General features: G+C 37.7%; 1 protein-coding gene across 1 annotated transcript; it reads right to left on the bottom strand.

The window, feature by feature from the left end:
- Nucleotides 1–4,573: 4,573 nt before the first annotated feature.
- On the bottom strand, nt 4,574–5,655 carry OR8A1H (olfactory receptor family 8 subfamily A member 1H). The gene has a single exon (XM_015461190.3). The coding sequence runs from the start codon at nt 5,537–5,539 to the stop codon at nt 4,574–4,576; it is 966 nt and encodes a 321-aa protein (XP_015316676.1). The 5' UTR covers nt 5,540–5,655.
- Between the last annotated feature and the right edge of the window lie 16,302 nt (nt 5,656–21,957).

Raw genomic sequence — 21,957 nt, 5'->3', positions numbered from 1 at the left:
ACTCTGAGCTGCCCCCACAGCAGGTCCAGAGATCAGCATGGTTTTGGAGGGCATCCTAGGGAGGTGAGGTGGACTGTGACTCCCAGCGACGGAAAGGACTCTGACAGCAGTGACTCAAGAAAAACATTTATTATTCTTATTTTTTGACTTGTTCTATAGAATCTTTTGGATTTTTTTTTCTTGTTTTTTTTTTTTTCCTTCCTCCACCCCCTGTTGTAGTTGTTGATTTTGTAGGCAGTATGAAATCCAATTACGCTTTTGAGCTTAAAAATTTTTTTTCTCAGTCATATTTTTTATTGTTATTGTAAATCTCTGCCTTTACATTGAGTTTTTGCAGTTCTGTGGAGTTTTCCTCTCTTTTTTTAATTTTAATTTTTAAAACCCATCATTTTTTCTACATTTATTCCTACTTTTTTTTTTCCTTTTCCTACTGTTCTTTTCCCCTTGCAGTTCATCTTTAATATATGTAAATCCTTATTTACCTCTATTTAACTTTGCATATCTAGATAATCTTTCTTTCTTTTCATTTTCACCTTTCCTATCAACATATGTTCTATTTTCATTGCTTTATTCTCAAATTGGCACCTTGCTTTTTTTTTTTTCAGTTTGTGCTTTAGTTCTGTGCCTTATTTAGTTAGTGCTTTATTTTGGTAGATATAAATTTGGTTTCCTTTATTAGCCAGGTCAATCTATTGTACTATATTTTTGTTGGACTGTTTTGATTTTGCTTATGGGTATATATTGGAGAAGGCAATGGCACCCCACTCCAGTACTTTTGCCTGGAGAATCCCATGGACGGAGGAGCCTGGTGGGCTGCAGTCCATGGGGTCGCTAAGAGTCGGACACGACTGAGTGACTTCACTTTCACTTTTTACTTTCATGCACTGGAGGAGGAAATGGCAACCCACTCCAGTGTTCTTGCCTGGAGAATCCCAGGGATGGGGAGCCTGGTGGGCTGCCATCTACGGGGTTGCACAGAGTCGGACAGGACTGACTCGACTTAGCAGCAGCAGCAGCATATGTGTATATGTGTATATTCAATCACACCTTTTCTTCTATTATAAAACTCTGCCTCTACATTGGGCTTTTGCACTTCTTTGGAGTTTTCCTTTTTCCTCCTTTTTCTTTCTTCTTTTAAAAATAATTTTAATTTTTAAAATTCTATTACATTTTTTCTACATTTATTCCTTTGTTTTCCTTTCCTACTGTTCTTTTCCTTAACTGTTCTTGCAGTTAATCTTTAGTGTATATTACTCTTCTTCATCTACCTCTATTTAACATTGCACATCTATTCTTTCTTTCTTTCCTTTCCTCTTAACATATCTGTTAGTTTTGTTTTCATTGCTTTATTCTCCACCTGGCACTTTGCTTTAGTTTTGTTTTCCAGTTTGTGCTTTAGTTAGTTTTGTTCTTAAATGGTAAATATAACTTTTGATTTCCTTTGTTTGCTGGGTCAATCTACTGTACTTTATTTTAGTTGGACTGTTTTGACTTTGCTTATGGGTATATATGTTTACGTGTATATTCCATTATTTTAATTATTATTTGCCTGATTTTGTAACTGCCATATGCCTGGGTTTCATCTTTGGTTTTAGTGTGTTTGTTTTAATCTCACTTAATGCCATAACAAACTACTTGTGACCAGAGATCAAGCCCTGAGCCTTTGGAGTGGAGCACTGACTTCAAGATCCTAGATTCCCAGAGAACTAACCCTAGGGAGTATCAAATAGTGAGAACTCAGACAAAGGAAACCACTTGAATACAAGATCCAGCATCAGCCAACCACCAGTAGCACCTTGTGCAGGATGCCTTATCTAAACAACAAACAAAACAAAAGTGTAAACCCAATCATCAGCAGACAGGATTCCAACCTCACTTGGCCTTGCCCACCAGAGGAAAAACAAACAAACAAACAGAAACTCAGCACAAATATCACCCTATATGAAGCTTACAGAAACCACTGGACCAACCTTAGGAGGGCAGAAACCAAAAAGAAGAAAGAATTCAATTTTCTTCAAGGAAAGAATTCAACTTGCCTTGAAGCCTGGGAAAAGGAGACCTCAAACACAATAAGTTAAAAAAATAATGAAAAGACAGAGAGATACTACACAAACGAAAGAACAAACTAGAAACACAGAAGTCCAAATAAATGAAGAGGAAATAGGCAAACTACCTAAAAAGGATTTAGAATAGTGATAGTAAAGATGATCAAAAACCTTGAAAACAAAATGGAGAAAATGCAAGAATCAACAAAGACCTAGAAGAATTAAAGAACAAACATACAGAGACAAACAGCACAATTACTGAAATTAAAAATACCCTAGAAGGAATCAATAGCAGAATATCTGAAGCAGAAGAACAAGTCAGTGAGCTGGAAGATAAAATGGTAGAAGTAACTTATGAAGAGTGGAATAAAATAAAAAGAATGACAGGAACTGAGGATAGTTTCAGAGGCCTCTGAGACAATATCAAATGCACCAACCTTAGAATTATAGGGGTCCCAGAAAGAGAAGAGAAAAAGAGAGGATATGAGAAAAATTTTTGAAGAGAGTATAGTTGAAAATTTCCCCAACATGGAAAAGGAAATAGTCAACCAAGTCCAAGAGGCATAAAGAGTCCCATACAGGATAAACCCAAGGAGAAACATGCCAAGATACATACTAATCAAACTAATGAAGACTAAACACAAAGAAAGACTATGAAAAGCAGCCTGGGAGAAGCAACAAGTAACATACAAGGGAAACCCCATAGGCTTAACAGCTGATCTTTCAGCAGAAATTCTGCAGGCCAGAAGGGAATGGCAGGATATATTTAAAGTTCAGTTCAGTTCAGTTCAGTTGCTCAGTCGTGTCCAACTCTTTGCGACACCTGTTAAAAATAGCAAGAAAAATATCTGAACATTTAGTTTCCTGTATTAAATTCTTTCTGCTTAAGAAATTTAGAATTGTTCATTTTTCTGCATCAAGTTATGAAATACTGTATCTAAATAATTAAAATGACAGAGGACTGATAATTAGCTTAGTGTTATTAAAAAATTATGAATGATAATGAAAAGAATGCCCTCAAATATTTGCAGTGCAAGGCAACTAATTCTCTAACTCATTGTTTCAGTGAAATGGTGAAAGACATTTTGTACCAGGTCAACTGGTTTACTGAGTCATATAGGCGGAGATTGCAGAATGTTATTTAGCATGGAGAAAAGACTACAAGGATGTCTAATATTCCTTGGATGTCTGGAAGCTGTGGGAAGATAATGGAAGGAAAAGTTAAACATTGGAAATTTATAATTATGCTAAGAATAGCGGGATACACAGAGATACTGTTGGCCGAGAGAGGGGGGATGACGATCTGTCAGTGTGAATCTCAGCGTTGTTTAGCAGCTATGTTATCTGAGATTACTTAACTTAAAGTTTCCTCATCTGAGAAATGAACTAATTCCATCAAACACTTAGATGTTGGCCTAGCATCCATGAATGTGAGATGGATGGTGATAATTCAGTGATGATCCTATGGTGATAGTAATAACTGGGTGAAGGCACCATTTAAATGATCATGGCAGAGATGGAGATCAGACATATGGGTCAAGGATACTTGGTTACTTTGTGTATTAATTGTCACATTAAGCTTTGCAGCAAAAGACTGGCCATTAAAGTTTTGCCTCCGCAGAGGAAAAGGAGGGGAAATAAATTTTCAGCTGAAGGACATTTTAGGAAAACAATAGTTGTGGCAGGTATAAGGACATAGTAAAAGTATAATAAAAGAGAAAAGTGGGATAAATCTGGGTGAGAAAGAGACTATTTGCTATTTCTTATGACTTCTTAATTCATCCGTATTTGTCTGTGTACTCTAAAGGGCTAGTTGGGGAAAAATCAATGGATAGTTCTCTGACAAAATGTGGTCCACTGGAGAAGGGAACAGCAAACCACTCCAGTATTCTTGTCATGAGAACCCCATGAACAGTATGGAACTCATTGCTAGATGTTCTAAACTTATGCTATAATGAAGATACATGTTTTCAGTTCAGCCCATCAGTCGTGTCCGACTCTTTGCAACCCCATGAATCGCAGCACGCCAGGCCTCCCTATCCATCACCAACTCCCGGAGTTCACTCAGGCTCACGTCCATTGAGTCAGTGATGCCATCCAGCCATCTCATCCTCTGTCGTCCCCTTCTCCTCCTGCCCCCAATCCCTCCCAGCATCAGAGTCTTTTCCAATGAGTCAACTCTTCGCTTGAGGTGGTCAAAGTACTGGAGCTTCATCTTTAGCATCATTCCTTCCAAAGAAATCCCAGGGCTGATCTCCTTCAGAATGGACTGGTTGGATCTCCTTGTTTACCAGAGGGCAAAGCATAAATAAACCAACCAACCAAATAACTGATCTCAAGCAAAACAAAAGACCACTTGAAACCAGAAAGATTCAAGCAGAGTAAGACATGAGAGATGTGAGAGGGAGAAAGGGAATTGGAAAAAATTAGCAAATACATTCAATAAATCATATTGATAAGTGGTTGTTTTTCCATTATATGTATGTAAATTTTTACAGGGCTTCTCCTCTATATTTCTCTACCAATTTTCAACCTGAAAAAGAATAATGACATTTGCATCCAAAGAGTTTTCTCCTTAGTGTTTTCTGCATGGCAGCTTTCACTTCCTTATTTCTCAAGCTGTAGATTAGGGGGTTCAGCATGGGTATTCCTGTGGTGTAGAACAGGGAGACGACATTCTCCCGGGCCAGGGAACTGCCTGTAGGGGGTTTTAAGTACAAGAATGTGGTAGATCCGTAAAACAATCCCACAGCTGCAAGATGGGAGCTGCATGTACTGAAGGCTTTGGACCTTCCCTCTGTGGAGTGGATACAGAGGATGCTGGAGAGAATAAAAGCATAGGAAACAAAGATTGTTAAGCTGGTGACTATGATGTTAAATCCAGCCAAAAAGAAAGTTGTTATTTCAATATGATAAGTGCTGGAGCAGGAGAGCTTCATGAGTGGGACAACATCACAGAAGTAGTAACTGATGAGGTGCTCACAATAGGATAGTTTTAACATGAGGCCAATTTCTATGGTTGAGCCAATGAGCCCCATGGTATAGACTGCAGCCACCAGGAGGGAGCAGACTCCATGAGACATGTTGATGTTGTAAAGCAAAGGTCTGCAGATGGCAACATAGCGGTCATAGGCCATCACTGTCAGCATGTAACACTCAGCAATGACAAACACCAGGAAGAAGTAGAGCTGGGCCATGCACCCTGCATAGGAGATGATGTTCTTTTCTGACACAAAGTTCACCAGCATCTTAGGGGTAATGACAGAGGAGTAGCAGAGATCTAATAGTGATAGACTGCTGAGAAAGTAGTACATGGGTATATGAAGCTGAGCATTCAGACAAATCAGTGTTATCACACCCAGGTTCCCTATCATGGTGACTGAGTAGATCCCAAGGAAGAGGAAGAAGAAGAAGAAGGGTAGTTGGAGCTCTGGCTGATTTATTAAACCTCCAAGAATGAACTCTGTCACTGTGGAGTGGTTTTGTGCAGCCATTCTCCTCTGGTTGGGAGCTCTGTGGAAAAAAGAAATAAGAGCTTATGAAAACATAAGCCCCTGAAGATACTTATAAATAACCATATATGAGCCTTTCTGGTGTGGGTAGGTATCAGTTTCTGTTCCTGAGTGAGTGATCTTGAACTCATTTTTTCTAGTTGTTTGTCTCTTCATGTCTAATGTTTTCTAGGATTCCTACAATTATGGCATGGTTTGAAGAATATGAAGTTGGAGAAAATAGGGGTCCCTATAGAGCCTTTCCACTCTCATATTTTCCAAGTACCCTGGAGGTAACTACAAGTGTGTTTTATTTATGAGACCAAAGTTGAATTTTGCTCCAGAAAGAAAAAGGCCCTTATCATCTCTGCAATCCCAAAATACTCCCCATGAAATGAAAGCATGAGGTCACCTTATCTTAAATCCAGATAGTGTGGGATGATAGAGCCCTTCCAATTACTGAATGACAAGTCAGTTTCCACATTTGAGAATTATATGGAGTTACAATATCAATTTTCAAAGTTAAAAATATAATGGAATAATATACATGAAATATTGGATTGGCTATTGTTCAGGGTTTTCTGTAAGATGTTGCGGAAAACCCAAACAATTTGCCAACTCAATATTTTCCAAATATTCTGTTGCTATACAAGTGTACATTTTCATTAGGCATATGGAATTTGTAGTAATTTTTCACTGAACCTGTGGTCTTAGGACAGTTATTCTTAGTTCTGGTTACACATAAATATCACCTGATGAGATTTAAAAAATAATGATGTCAGGTTTATACTTACATTAATTCTAATTTACTGGGATTTTGTGGTTATTGAGTGCTATGTTTCTGAAAGGCAATGGCAAAGTATGTTCAAACTACCGCACAATTGCACTCATCTCACACGCTAGCAAAGTAATGCTCGAAATTCTCCAAGCCAAGCTTCAACAGTATGTGAACCATGAACTTCCAGATGTCCAAGCTAGATTTTGAAAAGGCAGAGGAACCAGAGATCAAATTGCCAACATCCACTGGATCATCAAAACATCAAGAGAGTTCCAGAAAAACATTTACTTTTGCTTTATTGACTATACCAAAGCCTTTGACTGTGTCTATCACAACAAACTGTGGAAAATTCTTCACGAGATGGGAATACCAGACCCCCTGACCTGCCTCCTGAGAAATCTGTATGTAGGTCAAGAAGCAACAGTTAGAAACAGATGTGGAAAAACAGACTGGTTCCAAATCGGGAAAGGAGTACGTCAAGGCTGGGTATTGTCACCCTGCTTATTTAACTTATATGCAGAGTACAACATGCGAAATGCCAGGCTGGATGAAGCACCAGCTGGAATAAAGATTGTCAGGAGAAATATCAATCACCTCAGATATGCAGATGACACCACCCTAATGGCAGAAAGTGAAGAACTAAAGAGCCTCTTGATGAAAGTGAAAGAAGAGAGTGAAAAGCTGGCTTAAAGCTCAACATTCAGAAAACTAAGATCATGGCATCCAGTCCCATCACTTCATGGCAAATAGATGGAGAAACAATGGAAACAGTGACAGACTTTAGTTTTTTGGGCTCCAGAATCACTGTAGATGGTGACTGCAGCCATGAAATTAAAATACAATCCTTGGAAGAAAAGCTATGACCAATCTAGACAGCATACTAAAAAGCTGCTGCTGCTGCTGCTGCTAAGTCGCTTCAGTCATGTCTGACTCTGCGTGACCCCATAGATGGCAGCCCACCAAGCTCCCCCGTCCCTGGGATTCTCCAGGCAAGAACACTGGAGTGGGTTGCCATTTCCTTCTCCAATATACTAAAAAGAGACATTATTTACCAACAAAGGTCCATCTAGTCAAAGCTACAGTTTTTCTAGTAGTCATGTATGAACGTGAGAGTTGGACTATAGAGAAATCTGAGTGCCAAAGAATTGATGCTTTTGAACTGTAGTGTTGGATAAGACTGTTGAGAGTCCCTTGGATGGTAAGGAGATCCAACCCGTCCATCCTAAAGGAAATCAGTCCTGAATATTCATTGGAAGGACAGATGCTGAAGCTGAAACTCCAATACTTTGGCCACCTGAGAAGAACTGACTCATTTGAAAAGATCCTGATATTGGTAAGATTGAAGGCGGGAGGAGAAGGGGACAACAGATGATGAGATGGTTGGATGGCATCACCAACTCAATGGATATGAGTTTGAGCAAGCCATGGGAGTTGGTGTTGGACAGGGAAGCCTGGTGTGCTTTGGTCCGTGGGGTTGCAAAGAGTCAGATACAACTGAGGGACTGAACTGAACTGATGTTTCTGGACAGGCAAAATTCAACTAAAGTCAGTAAAGGATTTTATTTTAAGTTTTATGCTTATTGTAACCAGAATGCCTTTGTAGCTTGAAATTTTGGCATGGAAAGCAGTTTATACTGCATTAAACAAAGCTCCTGAGGAAGAGTTTGAGACTGCCCTCCACTGTGTTGAAAGGACTCAGGAAAAATTCATGTTGGACCAGGCTTAGAAGTAGGTGGAAGTAGAAACAGAATACAGTACAACTTACAGATCAAGAGCAACATTATTTGAATGGCGTGTGTACATCTTCTCTTATCCCTTTCTTTGCTTATCTTTAAATCTTGGGATCCCTATTTGTTAGATGATCTTGGTCACTTTTTCTTCTCACATCAAGTATATCCTTTAGAATATTCACTGTCTCTCCTGTTGCTTCATCATTTTTCTGTTTCTATGTTGTTGATTTCTAGATTACTACCTATTGTTTGTCCATCTTTAGTCCAATCTAATCAGTACAGAGAAGACTTTTAGCTGATGTTAATAATATGTAGATGCCTAAGACTGCCTGGAAGGAATCTTGGTATATCTAAGTCAAAATGGCAGTTTAAAATTTGTCTTAAGCAAGTCTTGTCAACAGTGATAGTTGTATTTCTTCTTTTCCAATTTGAATTCTTTTTATTTTTTTCTTTTCTACTTTAGTTAGGACTTTCAAAACTGTGTTGAATAAAAGTCACTGTTTTGACTAAAAACTATTTTGAATAAAAGAGTGGACATCTTTGTCTTGTTCCTGATATTAGAGGTAAAGCTTTCAGCTTTTCACCATTAAGTATGATGTGATCTGTGGGTTTGTCATATATGGCCTTTATTATGTTGAAATACATTCTCAACATAAAGAGTGGATGATGAACTTCATCAACAGCTATTTTCTCTTCTGTTGATGTGACAAGGAGTTTTTTATTTCAATTTGTTAACATGGTATATCACATTGATTGATTTGTGAGTACTGAACCATCTTTGATTCCCTGGGGTAAATCTTACTTGATCATGTTGTATGATCCTTTTAATGCATTGTTGGATTTAGTTTGCTGGTATTTGTTGAGTTTTGTATCTATGTTCATCAGTGATATTGACTTGTAATTTTCTTTTTTGTGGTATCTTTGTTTGCTTTTGGTATCAGGGTGAGGGTGAACTCATAGAATGAGTCTCTTTTTTCTCTTGATGAATATGGCTAATGTTTTATCAATTTTGATTACCTTTTCAAAGAACCAGTTTTTCATTTCACTAATCTTTTATATTGTTTTCAATCTCTATTTCATTTATTTACGCTCAGTTTGCAGAAATTTGGAAAACTCAGCAGTGGCCACAGGACTGGAAAAGGTGAGTTTTCATTCCAATCCCAAAGAAAGGCAATGCCAAAGAATGCTCAAACTACCACACAATTGCACTCATCTCACACGCTAGTAAAGTAATGCTCAAAATTCTCCAAGCCAGGCTTCAGCAATATGTGAACCGTGAACTTCCTGATGTCCAAGCTGGTTTTAGAAAAGGCAGAGGAACCAGAGATAATTGCCAACATCTCCTGGATCATGGAAAAAGCAAGAGAGTTCCAGAAAAACATCTATTTCTGCTTTATTGACTATGCCAAAGCCTTTGACTGTGTGGATCACAATCAACTATGGAAAATTCTGAAAGAGATGGGAATACCAGACCACCTGACCTGCCTCTTGAGAAATGTGTATGCAGGTCAGGAAGCAACAGTTAGAACTGGACATGGAACACCAGACTGGTTCCAAATAGGAAAAGGAGTACGTCAAGGCTGTATATTGTCACCCTGTTTATTTAACTTATATGCAGAGTACATCATGAGAAACGCTGGGCTGGAAGAAGCACAAGCTGGAATCAAGATTGCCGGGAGAAATACCAATGACCTCAGATATGCAGATGACACCACCGTTATGGCAGAAAGTGAAGAGGAACTCAAAAGCCTCTTGATGAAAGTCAAAGTGGAGAGTGAAAAAGTTGGTTTAAAACTCAACATTCAGAAAACGAAGATTATTGCATCCGGTCCCATCACTTCGTGGGAAATAGATGGGGAAACAGTGGAAACATGGCGACTTTATTTTTCTGGGCTCCAAAATCACTGCAGATGGTGACTGCAGCCATGAAATTAAAAGACGCTTACTCCTTGGAAGGAAAGCTATGACCAACCTAGACAGCATATTCAAAAGCAGAGACATTACTTTGCCAACAAAGGTTCATCTAGTCAAGGCTCTGGTTTTTCCAGTGGTCATGTATGGATGTGAGAGTTGGACTGTGAAGAAGGCTGAGCGCCGAAGAATGGATGCTTTTGAACTGTGGTGTTGAAGAAGACTGTTGAGAGTCCCTTGGACTGCAAGGAGATCCAACCAGTCCATTCTGAAGGAGATCAGCCCTGGGATTTCTTTGGAAGGAATGATGCTAAAGCTGAAACTCCAGTACTTTGGCCACCTCATGCGAAGAGTTGATTCATTGGAAAAGACTCTGATGCTGGGAGGGATTGGGGGCAGGAGGAGAAGGGGACGACAGTGATGGATGGCATCACTGACTCGATGGACGTGAGTCTGAGTGAACTCCGGGAGTTGGTGATGGACAGGGAGGTCTGGCGTGCTGCGATTCATGGGGTCGCAAAGAGTCGGGCATGACTGAGTGACTGATCTGATCTGATTTGATCTGATACTTAGAAAATCCTGAAGATGCTACCAAAAAAAAAAAAAAAAAAAACCTATTGGAGCTCTTGAATGAATTCATTAAAGTTTCAGGATACCAAATTGATATACAGAAATCTGTTGCATTTCTATGCACCACAAACAAAAGATCAGAAAGAGAAAGTAAGGAAACAATCCCATTTACCATCACATCAAAAACAGTAAAATACCTAGGAATAAGTCTGCCTAAGGAGGCAAAAGACCTATAAGACATTGATGAAAGAAGCTTAAGACAAAAATGGAAAGATATACCATATTCTTTGGTTGGAAGAATCAGTATTGTCAGAATGACCATACTACTCAAGGCTATCTACAGACTCAATGCAAACTCTATCAAACTACCAATGGCATTTTTCACAAAACTAGAACAAGGAATTTAAAAATTTTTATCAAAACCCAAAGGCCTCAACTATCCAAACCAATCCTGAGAAAGAAGAATAGAGCTGGAAAAATCACACTCTCTGACTTCAGACTATACTACAAAGTAATCAAAACAGCATGGTACTGGCACAAAAAGAGACAGAGATCAATGGAACAAAATAAACAAAATAGAAAGCTCAGAAATATACCAGTGCACTAATGGTCAGTTAACTTATGTCAAAGGATGCAAAACTATACAATGGAGTTTTAAAAGATAGATTCTCCAACAATTGGTGCTGGGAAAACTGGACAGCTAAATGTGAAAAATGAAATTGGAACACTATCTCCATACACAAAAATAAACTCAAAATGGATTAAAGATCTAGATGTAAGACTGGATACTATAAAACTCCTAGAGGAAGGCAGAACACTCTTTGATCTAAATCACAGCAATATCTTTTTAGATCTGTCCCCCAGAGTAATTAAAACAAAAGGGAAAATGAATAAATGGGACCTAATTAAATTTAAACATTTTTGTACAGGAAAGGAAACCATAAATAAAATGAAAAGATAAACTACAGAACAAGAGAAAAATTATGCAAATAAAGCAACCAACAAAGGCTTAATTTCCAAAATATATGAATATATATAAAAATTATATACCTCAATATTGAAAAAAACAAACAACCCAATCAAAAAAAAATTGCAGAAGGTCTAAATAATCAGTTCTGTAGAGAAGACATACAGATGGCCCACTAGCACATAAAAATATGCTCAACACTGCTAATCATTAGAGAAATGCAAGTCAAAACTACAAAGAGGTATCACCTCATACCCATCGGAATAGCCTTCATCAAAAAGTCTATAAATAACACACACTGGAGAAATGGGAACCATGCTGCCCTGTTGGTGGAATGTAGATTGGTACAGCCAGTACGGAGAACAGTATGGAGGTTCCATAAAGACTAAAAACAGCCACCATATGGCCTTCAATTCCACTCCTAGGCATATATGTGGAGGAAAATATAATTTAAAAAATACATGCAACCCAATATTTATAGCAGCAGTATTTATAATAGCCAAGACATGAAAGTGAAAGTGAAGTCGCTCAGTCATGTCTGACTCTTTGCGACCCCATGGAATGCAGCCTGTCAGGCTCCTCTGTCCATGGGATTTTCCAGGCAAGAATACTGGAATGGGCTGCCATTTCCTTCTCCAGGGGATCTTTCCAACCCAGGGATTGAACCTGGGTCTCCCGCATTGTAGGCAGATGCTTTTACCATCTGAGCCACCAGGGAAGTCCATGTGTGACAAAAGAGAATATAATTTATACATGGATAGGGAACATATTGGGTTGATGTTCACTGGAGTATAAACTTTGTGAAAATAAAGGCATTGTCATTGTATTATTCATTATAATGAATGACCAGGGAAATTCATTCATTTGGTATCTATCATGAGAAGACAGTTGAAATAGGAACCAGGTAATCTGGATCTAGAGCTGGCTTTGTTGTGGAGAAAAAAAAAAAAAAGTTAATGTGCGGACTTCCACTTCCTCCCACAAAGGGTGAACTCATACAGGAACTGTATTTACACCATAAACGACTAGAAGATCAGACAAGATATATGAAAAAACTATTTCTAGACATTTGAACACAGGCAGCACCAAAATGATTCCTTAGAGGAGGGAAAAATACATCATGATCCCAGTGACTACATCAGCTTACCTGTAGGAACTGCCTGTAGGAATTTTCCATGCTACCCTCCAGTTGGACAAACCCCCAAGAATAAATATTGTAACACCTAAAACAACATCTAAGTAGTAGTAAAATGAAGAGTCACAGCTAATAATCCAATAGTGGAGATAAAATATTACCATCAAAGCACTCAACTAGTACAGAAGAGTCAAAGAAAAAAATGTCATAAAGAGCAATTGGTAGAAGTAGAAAACCAGTAGCAAGATGGTAGACCTAATCTCAACCACATTGATGACTGAATTAAATGGAAAGACCTTCAATGTTCTAATTTAAATGCAAATTTCTGTTAGACTAGATAAAAGGTATTACCCAATTATACTCTTTACCAAGAAATCCACTTTAAATATAGATGAACATAGTTGCACAGTCGTGTCTGACTCTTTGGATCCCATGGACTATAGTCTACCAGGCTCCTCTGTCCATGGAATTCTCCAGGCAAGAGTACTGGAGTGGGTTGCCATTTCCTTCTCCAGGGGATCTTTCTGACCCAGGGATTGAACCTGGGTCTCCTGCATTGCAGGCAGATTCTTTACCAACTGAACTACTAGGGAAGCCATACCAATAGTTAAAACTTTAAGTATGGAAGAAATATACAATGCAAATATCAATCAAAAGAAAGCCAGACTGAGTATATTAGCATTAATAAAAGCAGACCTCAAAGCAAGAAATATTACTAGCAATAACAAGGGGCATTTCATAATGATAAAGAAGTCAATTCATTAAGGTGACATAAAACTCACAAAGAATTTTACCTATTAACAGTGTTTCAAAACACATGAACCCAAATGACAGAACTGAGAGTATAAAAAGTCCACCATTAGTTCAAGATTGCAATACTCTTTTTTATAAAAAAATTAATTGATAGAACTAGTAGAGAAATAAGTAACAACACAGAAACTCACAAATTGACATTTTTGGAACACTGCACCCAGAATACACAATCTTTCAGGTACACATGGAGCATTTTTCAGGATAAAGCCTATTCTGAGTAATCATACCACATGCATGTGTGTGCTCGGTCGTGTCTGAACCCATGGACTGTAGCCTGCCAGGCTCCTCTGTCTAAGGGATTCTCCAGACAAGAATACTGGAGTGAGATGCCATTTCCTCCTTGAGGGGATGTTCCTGACCCAGAGATCAAACCATGGTCTCCTGCACTGGCATTTAGATTCTTTACTGCTGAGCTACCTGGGAAACCTTAAGACAAACCACAGTACCCTTAAAAAGTTGAAATCATATATGGTATGTACCTTTATCAAAACAAACTACAAATAATTTGTGGTGAGATATCTAGAAAATGATAATATACTTGAAAATTAAACATGGGTCGAAGAAGAAATCACAAATTAAATTAGAAAATAATATTTTGAACTGAATGAACAAGAAGATAAATCAATAAAACATTTTGGAATGCTGCTAAAACAATTCTAATAGTGAAACTTGTCATTAAGTGACACTTTAGAACAGAAGAAAATTCTAAAATCATTAATCTAGTTTTCCACCTTAATAGGCTACAAAATAATCAGAATTAAGGAAGAAATACAGATAAACACACAAATCAAGGAAATAGGTAAACAGTAGAAAGAAATCAATGAAATGAAAAACAGTCTGAAAATATCAGTAAAGGAAAAGTGTCTAGCCAAAGGAAGAGAGAGAGAGAGAAGAGAGAAAGGAGAGTCATAAACAAAATACAAAAAGCAGATATGAGATGAGGCATCTGAAGACAAGGATTTCAGGACTTGGGATAGAGGGGACTCAACACAAGAGAGCTGCAAAGGGAACTCTAGGAGAAAAAGTCCAGAAAGAATAGAGCATGGAGGCCTTTAGTAGAGAAATGAAGTTGGTGGATTGTCTCAAATATTTGGAGATTTGGAAAATAATAGTAATGAATACTTAGATACTATGGAGCATGTGAAAATATAAAGGAGAGGTACTTGTTATTGGGCAATTATTACGATTCCAGAAAACTTACAAGTAGTACAAATAAGGAAACACAATCCAAAGTAAATATTTGTCTCTACAGTGATGATTCTCTGCAGAATTAAGTATGATAAGGAAGTCTGCATTAAAACATAGTTCTAATCTGGTAGGCATGGAATACTGAGAACCAAAAACTGTATTAAAAGTGTTTTGGGAGAATAGGGAGGGGTACTGAGGTGAAGGAGTTTTAGATAATTCTGCACCTATATTAAGTGGAGGTAATGCATTCAAGAAATATTTTTTAATAACCATTATGACTTAGGGGCTTTCTAGGTGGTGCTCAGATCAGATCAGATCAGTCGCTCAGTCGTGTCCGACTCTTTGCGACCCCATGAATCGCAGCACGCCAGGCCTCTCTGTCCATCACCAACTCCCGGAGTTCACTCAGACTCACGTCCATCGAGTCAGTGATGCCATCCAGCCATCTCATCCTCTGTCATCCCCTTCTCCTCCTGCCCCCAATCCCTCCCAGCATCAGAGTCTTTTCCAATGAGTCAAGTCTTTGCATGAGGTGGCCAAAGTACTGGAGTTTCAGCTTTAGCATCATTCCTTCCAAAGAAATCTGAAGGGCTGATCTCCTTCAGAATGGACTGGTTGGATCTCCTTGCAGTCCAAGGGACTCTCAACAGTCTTCTCCAACACCACAGTTCAAAAGCATTAGTTCTTCGCGCTCAGCCTTCTTCACAGTCCAACTCTCACATCCATACATGATGTGAGGAAAAACACAGGAAAAACCATAGCCTTGACTAGACGAAACTTTGTTGGCAAAGTAATGTCTCTGCTTTTGAATATGCTATCTAGGTTGTGCTAGTGATAAGTAACTTGTTTGCCAATGCAGGAGATGTAGTAAGAGATGTGGGTTTCATCCCTGGGTTGGAAAGATCCCCTGGAGGAGGACGTGGCAACCTGCTCCAGTATTCTTGCCTGGAGGTCCCATGGACAGAGGAGCCTGGCAAGCTACAGTCCATAGGGTAGCAAAGAATTGGACACAACTAAAGTGACTTAGCACGCATTATGACTTAGACCCTATTTCAGGCCATGAATAATGTCTAAAATAATAAAATCCTCAAAGTGTATTTATTATAAGCATATAATGGGGAAACACAGAAGTGAATACCAGAGGAAACATACTTGAAAGTGGTTTTCTCTGGATGGCAGAGTGGACGTGGGGCTGCTTGGGGAAGGCAACCATTAGTTTTCTTGACTACTCTTTTAGTAGCATTTGAATTTTAAACTATGTGATGCATTAATTTTAAAAAATTGATTGAAATGCTGTCTTTCCTTATGTTTTTTATTGGTGGAATTAATATATTATGGGTTGTATTTTTATATAAAAAGCATAATTGTGTTAAAATATTATATTTGACATTTAGTGTGGTAGTAGCTGTAGACTCAAAAGTCATACACAGCGAGGTTAAATTCCAACTTTGACTTTCACTATGTGATCTGAAGCAAATTATGTAAATATTTTACTTTCAAATATTCTTTTTTTGAATACTCAAAATAGTCATTTATGTCTCTCTGAACAATAAAACAATACAGATTGTGTTAGGTACAATTTGAATTCTTACAACAAATTATGAGGGCCAATTGCAGAATAGAGAAGGAAAGGAAGAAACACTTTCTGGAGCATTTGAAAGTAAAACTCAAGGAAGGACAGAGATAATGCGCTTACCTTACAAGGAAGCATCAACTTTCAAGAGCACTGAACTTAGTCAGTTAATGAACTTCTAGAATCGGGTCCTGCTGGACTTCATTGGAACTCAGGTACCTTTCATTTTTTTGAAATACATTTTTAGTGGAGTATAGCTGCTTTACAGTGTTGTTAGTTTCTGCTGTAGAACAAAGTGAATCAATTGCTGCTAAGTCACTTCAGTTGTGTCCGACTCTGTGTGACCCCCATAGACGGCACCCCACCAGGCTCCCCCGTCCCTGGGATTCTCCAGGCAAGAACACTGGAGTGGGTTACCATTTCCTTCTCCAATGCATGAAAGTGAAAAGTGAAAGTGAAGTCGCTCAGTCGTGTCCGACTCTTAGAGACACCATGGACTGCAGCCTAACAGGCTCGAGTACTGGAGTTGGGTACCACTGCCTTCTCCGATACATATATTCACTCTTTTTAAGATTTCCTTCCCATTTATGTCACCACAGACTGTTGAGTAGAGTTCCCTAGGCTAAACAGTAGGTTCTCATTAAGTTAAAAGGGAAGGGCTACTTATTCCAGTATTCTTGCCTGGAGAATTCCATGGCCAGAGGAGCCTGGTGGGCTACAGTCCACGGGGTTGCAACGAGTTGGAAACAACTGAGTGACTAACACACACTGTATTAGTTCCAGGTTGACGTGCAGAAGTTTTAAGGCTTCCCCCAGGGTCCCAAAACTTACCAGTGGTGACTTGAAACTTGAACCTAATTCTGCTGTTTTTAAATCTGTATGCTCTTTCCTCTCCCTTGGTCTGTAGGCTTATAAATCCACACAATTACAGGTCTGTGGCAATGTTGCAGCTGCACAATATTGAGGTTTACTCTTTGTTTCTTAATATAAGGAGAGCATAGAAAAAACAGGGAGAGAGATGCTACATAATACTAAACACTCTCCAGGATAGGCTTCAGAAAACTTAGTCAAATCCAGCTCACTGCCTGTTTTTGTGATAAAGTTTCACTGGAGCGAAGCCATGTTCATTCCTTTATGCTTCGTTGATGCTGCTTTTGTAGTAGAATGACAGAGCTGAGTAGTGGCCACAGAGATCCTAAGGACTGCAGAGCCTGAAATATTTACTCTCTCATCCTCCCTGGAAACACTTGCAAAACCCTGCTCTAGGAAACATAACTCCAGTTGCACAATTCACCCAAGAACCCAGAACCCAGGAGTTGTGACCATCAGTTTGTTTTGCATTCCAGCTGTATTGCTGTAACTTATGTCCTTGTGGCACTTCATATTTTAAGTAAACTTAATTTAGTACCTTAAGGCCAAGGAGGGATCTTATTGCTGTATTTCCAGAATTTTTTTAAATTAGAAAAACAATATATCTGTACTGTAGAAAAGTAAACATATAGATAAGCAATATCAACTCATTTATTCTAATGACTGAAAATCTAAAATTGCTATGTATGTTCCACTAGATATTTTTCTATGCATATATGCATTAACATATATGTGCATTAATATATATGTTTCTTTTTTTAGTAAAAATGAGCATACTATACATGTTGGTTTGTAATCTGGTTTGTTTTGCAGCATTAAAAGACACTGACTCACTTGCTCAGCAACAGCAATAAATTACTTGTGTTCATTTTGGTATTGAAGATAAGATAACCTGCATTGTCTTAAACTTTATAACTTAAATTACTGACAGTGAGGTAGTAAACTTCTTAGTAACTAGTAAGAGTTAGAATTTTGAATTGTATTTCAATTTTTAAAAGAAAAGAGATAAACAAATTTTATCTAGAGAGTGACAGTAGATTTAAAAGATATCTTACATATCCCCTCAAATAGGAAGTCTCCTAAAATGATAAATAACAGAAAATCCACAAAAATGTATCATTACCAGCAGTCAGAGTTCCTTATAAAACAGAATATTGTTACAAAGCAGAGATTTTGTTTCCTGCCTCTTGACGTGAACATCTTTTCTAATGAATAGAAAATAAGAATTTAAATTTTATTCCTGTAATCTTTTGCTAATTTATAAATGATTGCAGAATTTCTAGTTAGTTGCTAAAAATCTTACCACTAGTTTTATCAGCTCAGGAGAAGCTCAAAAGTGCTGCTAATGACAACAAATAGAATTATGAAGACAAATATATTTCCTTTCAAGTGGGGAAAAAGCACTGAGACAAGGGGGATATATGATTGAGAAATAGTATATAAAAAGGTCGGTAGTAGAAATGGGAATTCATGGATGATATCTAGTTCTTATACAGAATTGCCTTAAAACTATAATTGAATACATATGTTGAGGAAAACTGGAACACTGTTACCTGAAATTCTTAGGAGGTACTTTGTTTTCAGCAATCAAGAAATAAAAATCAGAAAATAGAAAACTAAAATTTTTACATCTATTTCCAGTCAAAGGGATCAACAAAGTCACAGAGATGGGTCACTGAAATTGGAAGCACTGAGTATGTTTATACAGGTAGACTCTCCTGGAATGCAGTTGCTCCAGAGACTGGGTCCTTGTTGAATGAGCAATTAGTCTGGGTTTCCATTTGCACTATGAAAGATGTTTTACCTCCCAGGTGTGTTAATTTTTCTTCTAGTGGGAGAGTTACCCGTAGCCTGCTAAGTTTTGTGCTTAATGTCAACACTAAGACCCTTTTAGCTTCATCATTATTACCATCACCACTTCAGTCATTACCATCTTCAGCACCTTCACCAATATCATTGCCTCTGCCATCAGTCCCTACCATCCTGGTTAATATTCATCATTAGTTTTCATCTTTACATATAATGAACTATATTTATAGTCTTTATTATGCAAAGGTTTTATTTTATATCTTTTTTGGGACATTTCTTCATAAATTCACTGAATTTAGTAAAAATGAAACTTTATTAAAATTTTTTAAAATATAAATTTATTTTAATTGGAGGCTAATTATTTTACAATATTGTAGTGGTAAATGAAACTTTAAAATTTTAGTTAATTGCTTCTTTCATTGAACTAGAATAAACTTTTTTATGTTTTGGTAATTAACCTTGCTTAGTTTTTCTGTTTTTTATTTTTTCCAGTTTTATTGAGATATGAATGACAAAGATTATATACATTTAAGTACATGTGAGTTTTTAGGTGTACAATGTGATGATTTGGCATACATGTATATTGTGGAATGATTACCACAATCAAGTTAATAAACATGTCCATTATCTCACATAGTTACCTTTTCTTGTGCTGAGGGCACTTAAAATCTATTTTATTAGCAAATTTTAAGTGTGCAATTCAATATTATTAACTATAGGCACAAAGGTGTACATATGATCCCCAGAACTCATTCATCTTATAATTGAGAATTTGTACCCTCATTTTTCCCAAGCCCAACCCCTGGCAATGACCCTTCTTAGATTTAAAGGTAAAAAACAGTACTTAATGCTATGCATGTCTGTTTAGTAAAATTTGTCCATCGTAACAAGATCCCCTGAGTTTTTATCAGTTAATAGTAGTTTGTCTGCAGTTTTATATTTAAAATCAGATTGGCTGTATCAAAATTAATCATCCTTCATTCATGTTTATTTTTTTTAGTATCTAAAATGTATTACTCCATTTTCTTCTTCTGTAAAGCATATTGTGAAAATGCCTGATGGCACTATAGCCTGCCGGACAGTAGATGCTGAAAGCCACTGATATGAGATAAAGATGATTTTTGATGCAGAGGCAAGGAAGGAACTCATCAAGGCGGGCATATTCCCTAGAGCAACTCTGAGAGGGACTGAACTTTTGGCAGTAGCAATACCAGCATCCTTGTCAGCAGAGGAGAAGTAAAAGGGTGATGTCTTTGGGGAATGAAGATAAGCTTGTATCAGCATAAAATAGATTGTTTTACCTATGAGGCATTTTATGTAGTTTTTTTTTGGTAACCACGGATAAAAACTAAAACCTTACTATACGCTGCTTACAGAATACCCATTTCTGCTCTAAAGACACACATAGGCTCAAAGTGAAAGGATGGAAGTAGATGTTCAAGCAAGTGGAAGCCAAAAGAAAGCAGAGGTAGTCATACATATATCAGACAAAATGGAGTTCAACCAAAAATGATAACAAGAGACAAAAAGGTCATTACATAATGATAGAGGGGTTATTACATCAAGAAGATATAATAACCATTAATATATATTCACTCAACGTCAGAGCACCTACAAGTTTTAAACAAATACTAATTCTAAAGGAGATCAGTCCTGGGTGTTCTTTGGAAGGACTGATGCTAAAGCTGAAACTCCAATACTTTGGCCACCTCATGTGAAGAGTTGACTCATTGGAAAAGACTCTGATGCTGGGAGGGATTGGGGGCAGGAGGAGAAGGGGATGACAGAGGATGAGATGGCTGGATGGCATCACCGACTCGATGGACATGAGTTTGAGTGAACTCTGGGAGTTGGTGATGGACAGGGAGGCCTGCAGTGCTGCAATACGTGGGGTCACAAAGAGTTGGAGGCGACTGAGGGACTGAACTGAACTGAACTGAACAGATCTGAATGGATGGTACAATAATAGTAAGGGGTTTCAATACTTCCTTGGGAGCAATGAATAGGTTTTCCAGACATAAAATCAACATGAAAACATTGGAATGGAACTGTACTTTGGACCAAATGATCTTGATGTATACAGAACATTCAATCCAACAGCAGCATAATACACATTCTTCTCAAGTACACCTGGAACATTCTCCAGAATATATCATATGATATGACACCAAAAAAATCTTAGCAAAATTAACACTGAAATTATACAAACTACCTTTTATGAATACAATGGTATAAAACTAGAAATTAATAACAAGAGGAAAATTAGAAAATCTAAAATATGTGGAAACTAAACAACATACTTCTGAGCAACTACGGGTCAAAGAAAAAATCAAAAGAGAAAAATTATCTTGAAACAAATGAAAATGGAAAGCAACATATCAAATCCCATGCTGCTGTTTAGTTGTTCAGTTGTGTCTGACTCCTTGTGACCCCCTGGACTGTAGCCTGCCAGGCTACTCTGTCCATGGGATTCTCCAGACAAGAATACTGGAGTGGGTTGCCATTTCCTTCTTCAGGGGATCTTCCCCACTCAGGGATCAAACCTGGGTCGCCTGCATTGCAGGCAGATTCCTTACCAACTGAGCCATGCGAGAAGCCTGTGGGACCCTGCAAAAACAATTGTGAGAGGAAAGTTTATAGGAATAAATACATATATTAAGAAATTAGATCCATAAGAAGATGAATGGATAAAATAGATGTGATATATATATATATATATATATATAATACATATATATATGTTTGCTTGTTTATATACACACAGTGGAATATTACTCAGCCATAAAAAGAATGAAATGCTACCATTTGCAACAACATGGATGGACCTGGAGTGTATTATGTTTATTGAAATAAGTCAGACAAAGACAAGTACTCTATGTTATCCCTTATATATGTAATCTAAGAAAACAAAACGAATATATATAACAACACAGAAATAGATTTAAAACAGGTGTCTGAAACTGAAACGGACTCACATTCAGAGAACAAACTAGTGGTTACCCATGGGGAGAGGAAAGGGGGAGGGGCAATATAGGAGCAGGAGATTGAGACACAAACTGCCACATATAAAATAAATA

This window comes from Bos taurus, chromosome 29, assembly GCF_002263795.3.
Source record: "Bos taurus isolate L1 Dominette 01449 registration number 42190680 breed Hereford chromosome 29, ARS-UCD2.0, whole genome shotgun sequence".
Classification (NCBI taxonomy): Eukaryota; Metazoa; Chordata; class Mammalia; order Artiodactyla; family Bovidae; genus Bos; species Bos taurus.
This window is presented reverse-complemented; position numbering and strand designations above follow the sequence as displayed.

Coding starts and splice junctions, on each gene's coding strand:
- OR8A1H (XM_015461190.3), bottom strand. CDS start 5,539: ATGGCTGCACAAAACCACTCCACAGTGACAGAGTTCATTCTTGGAGGT.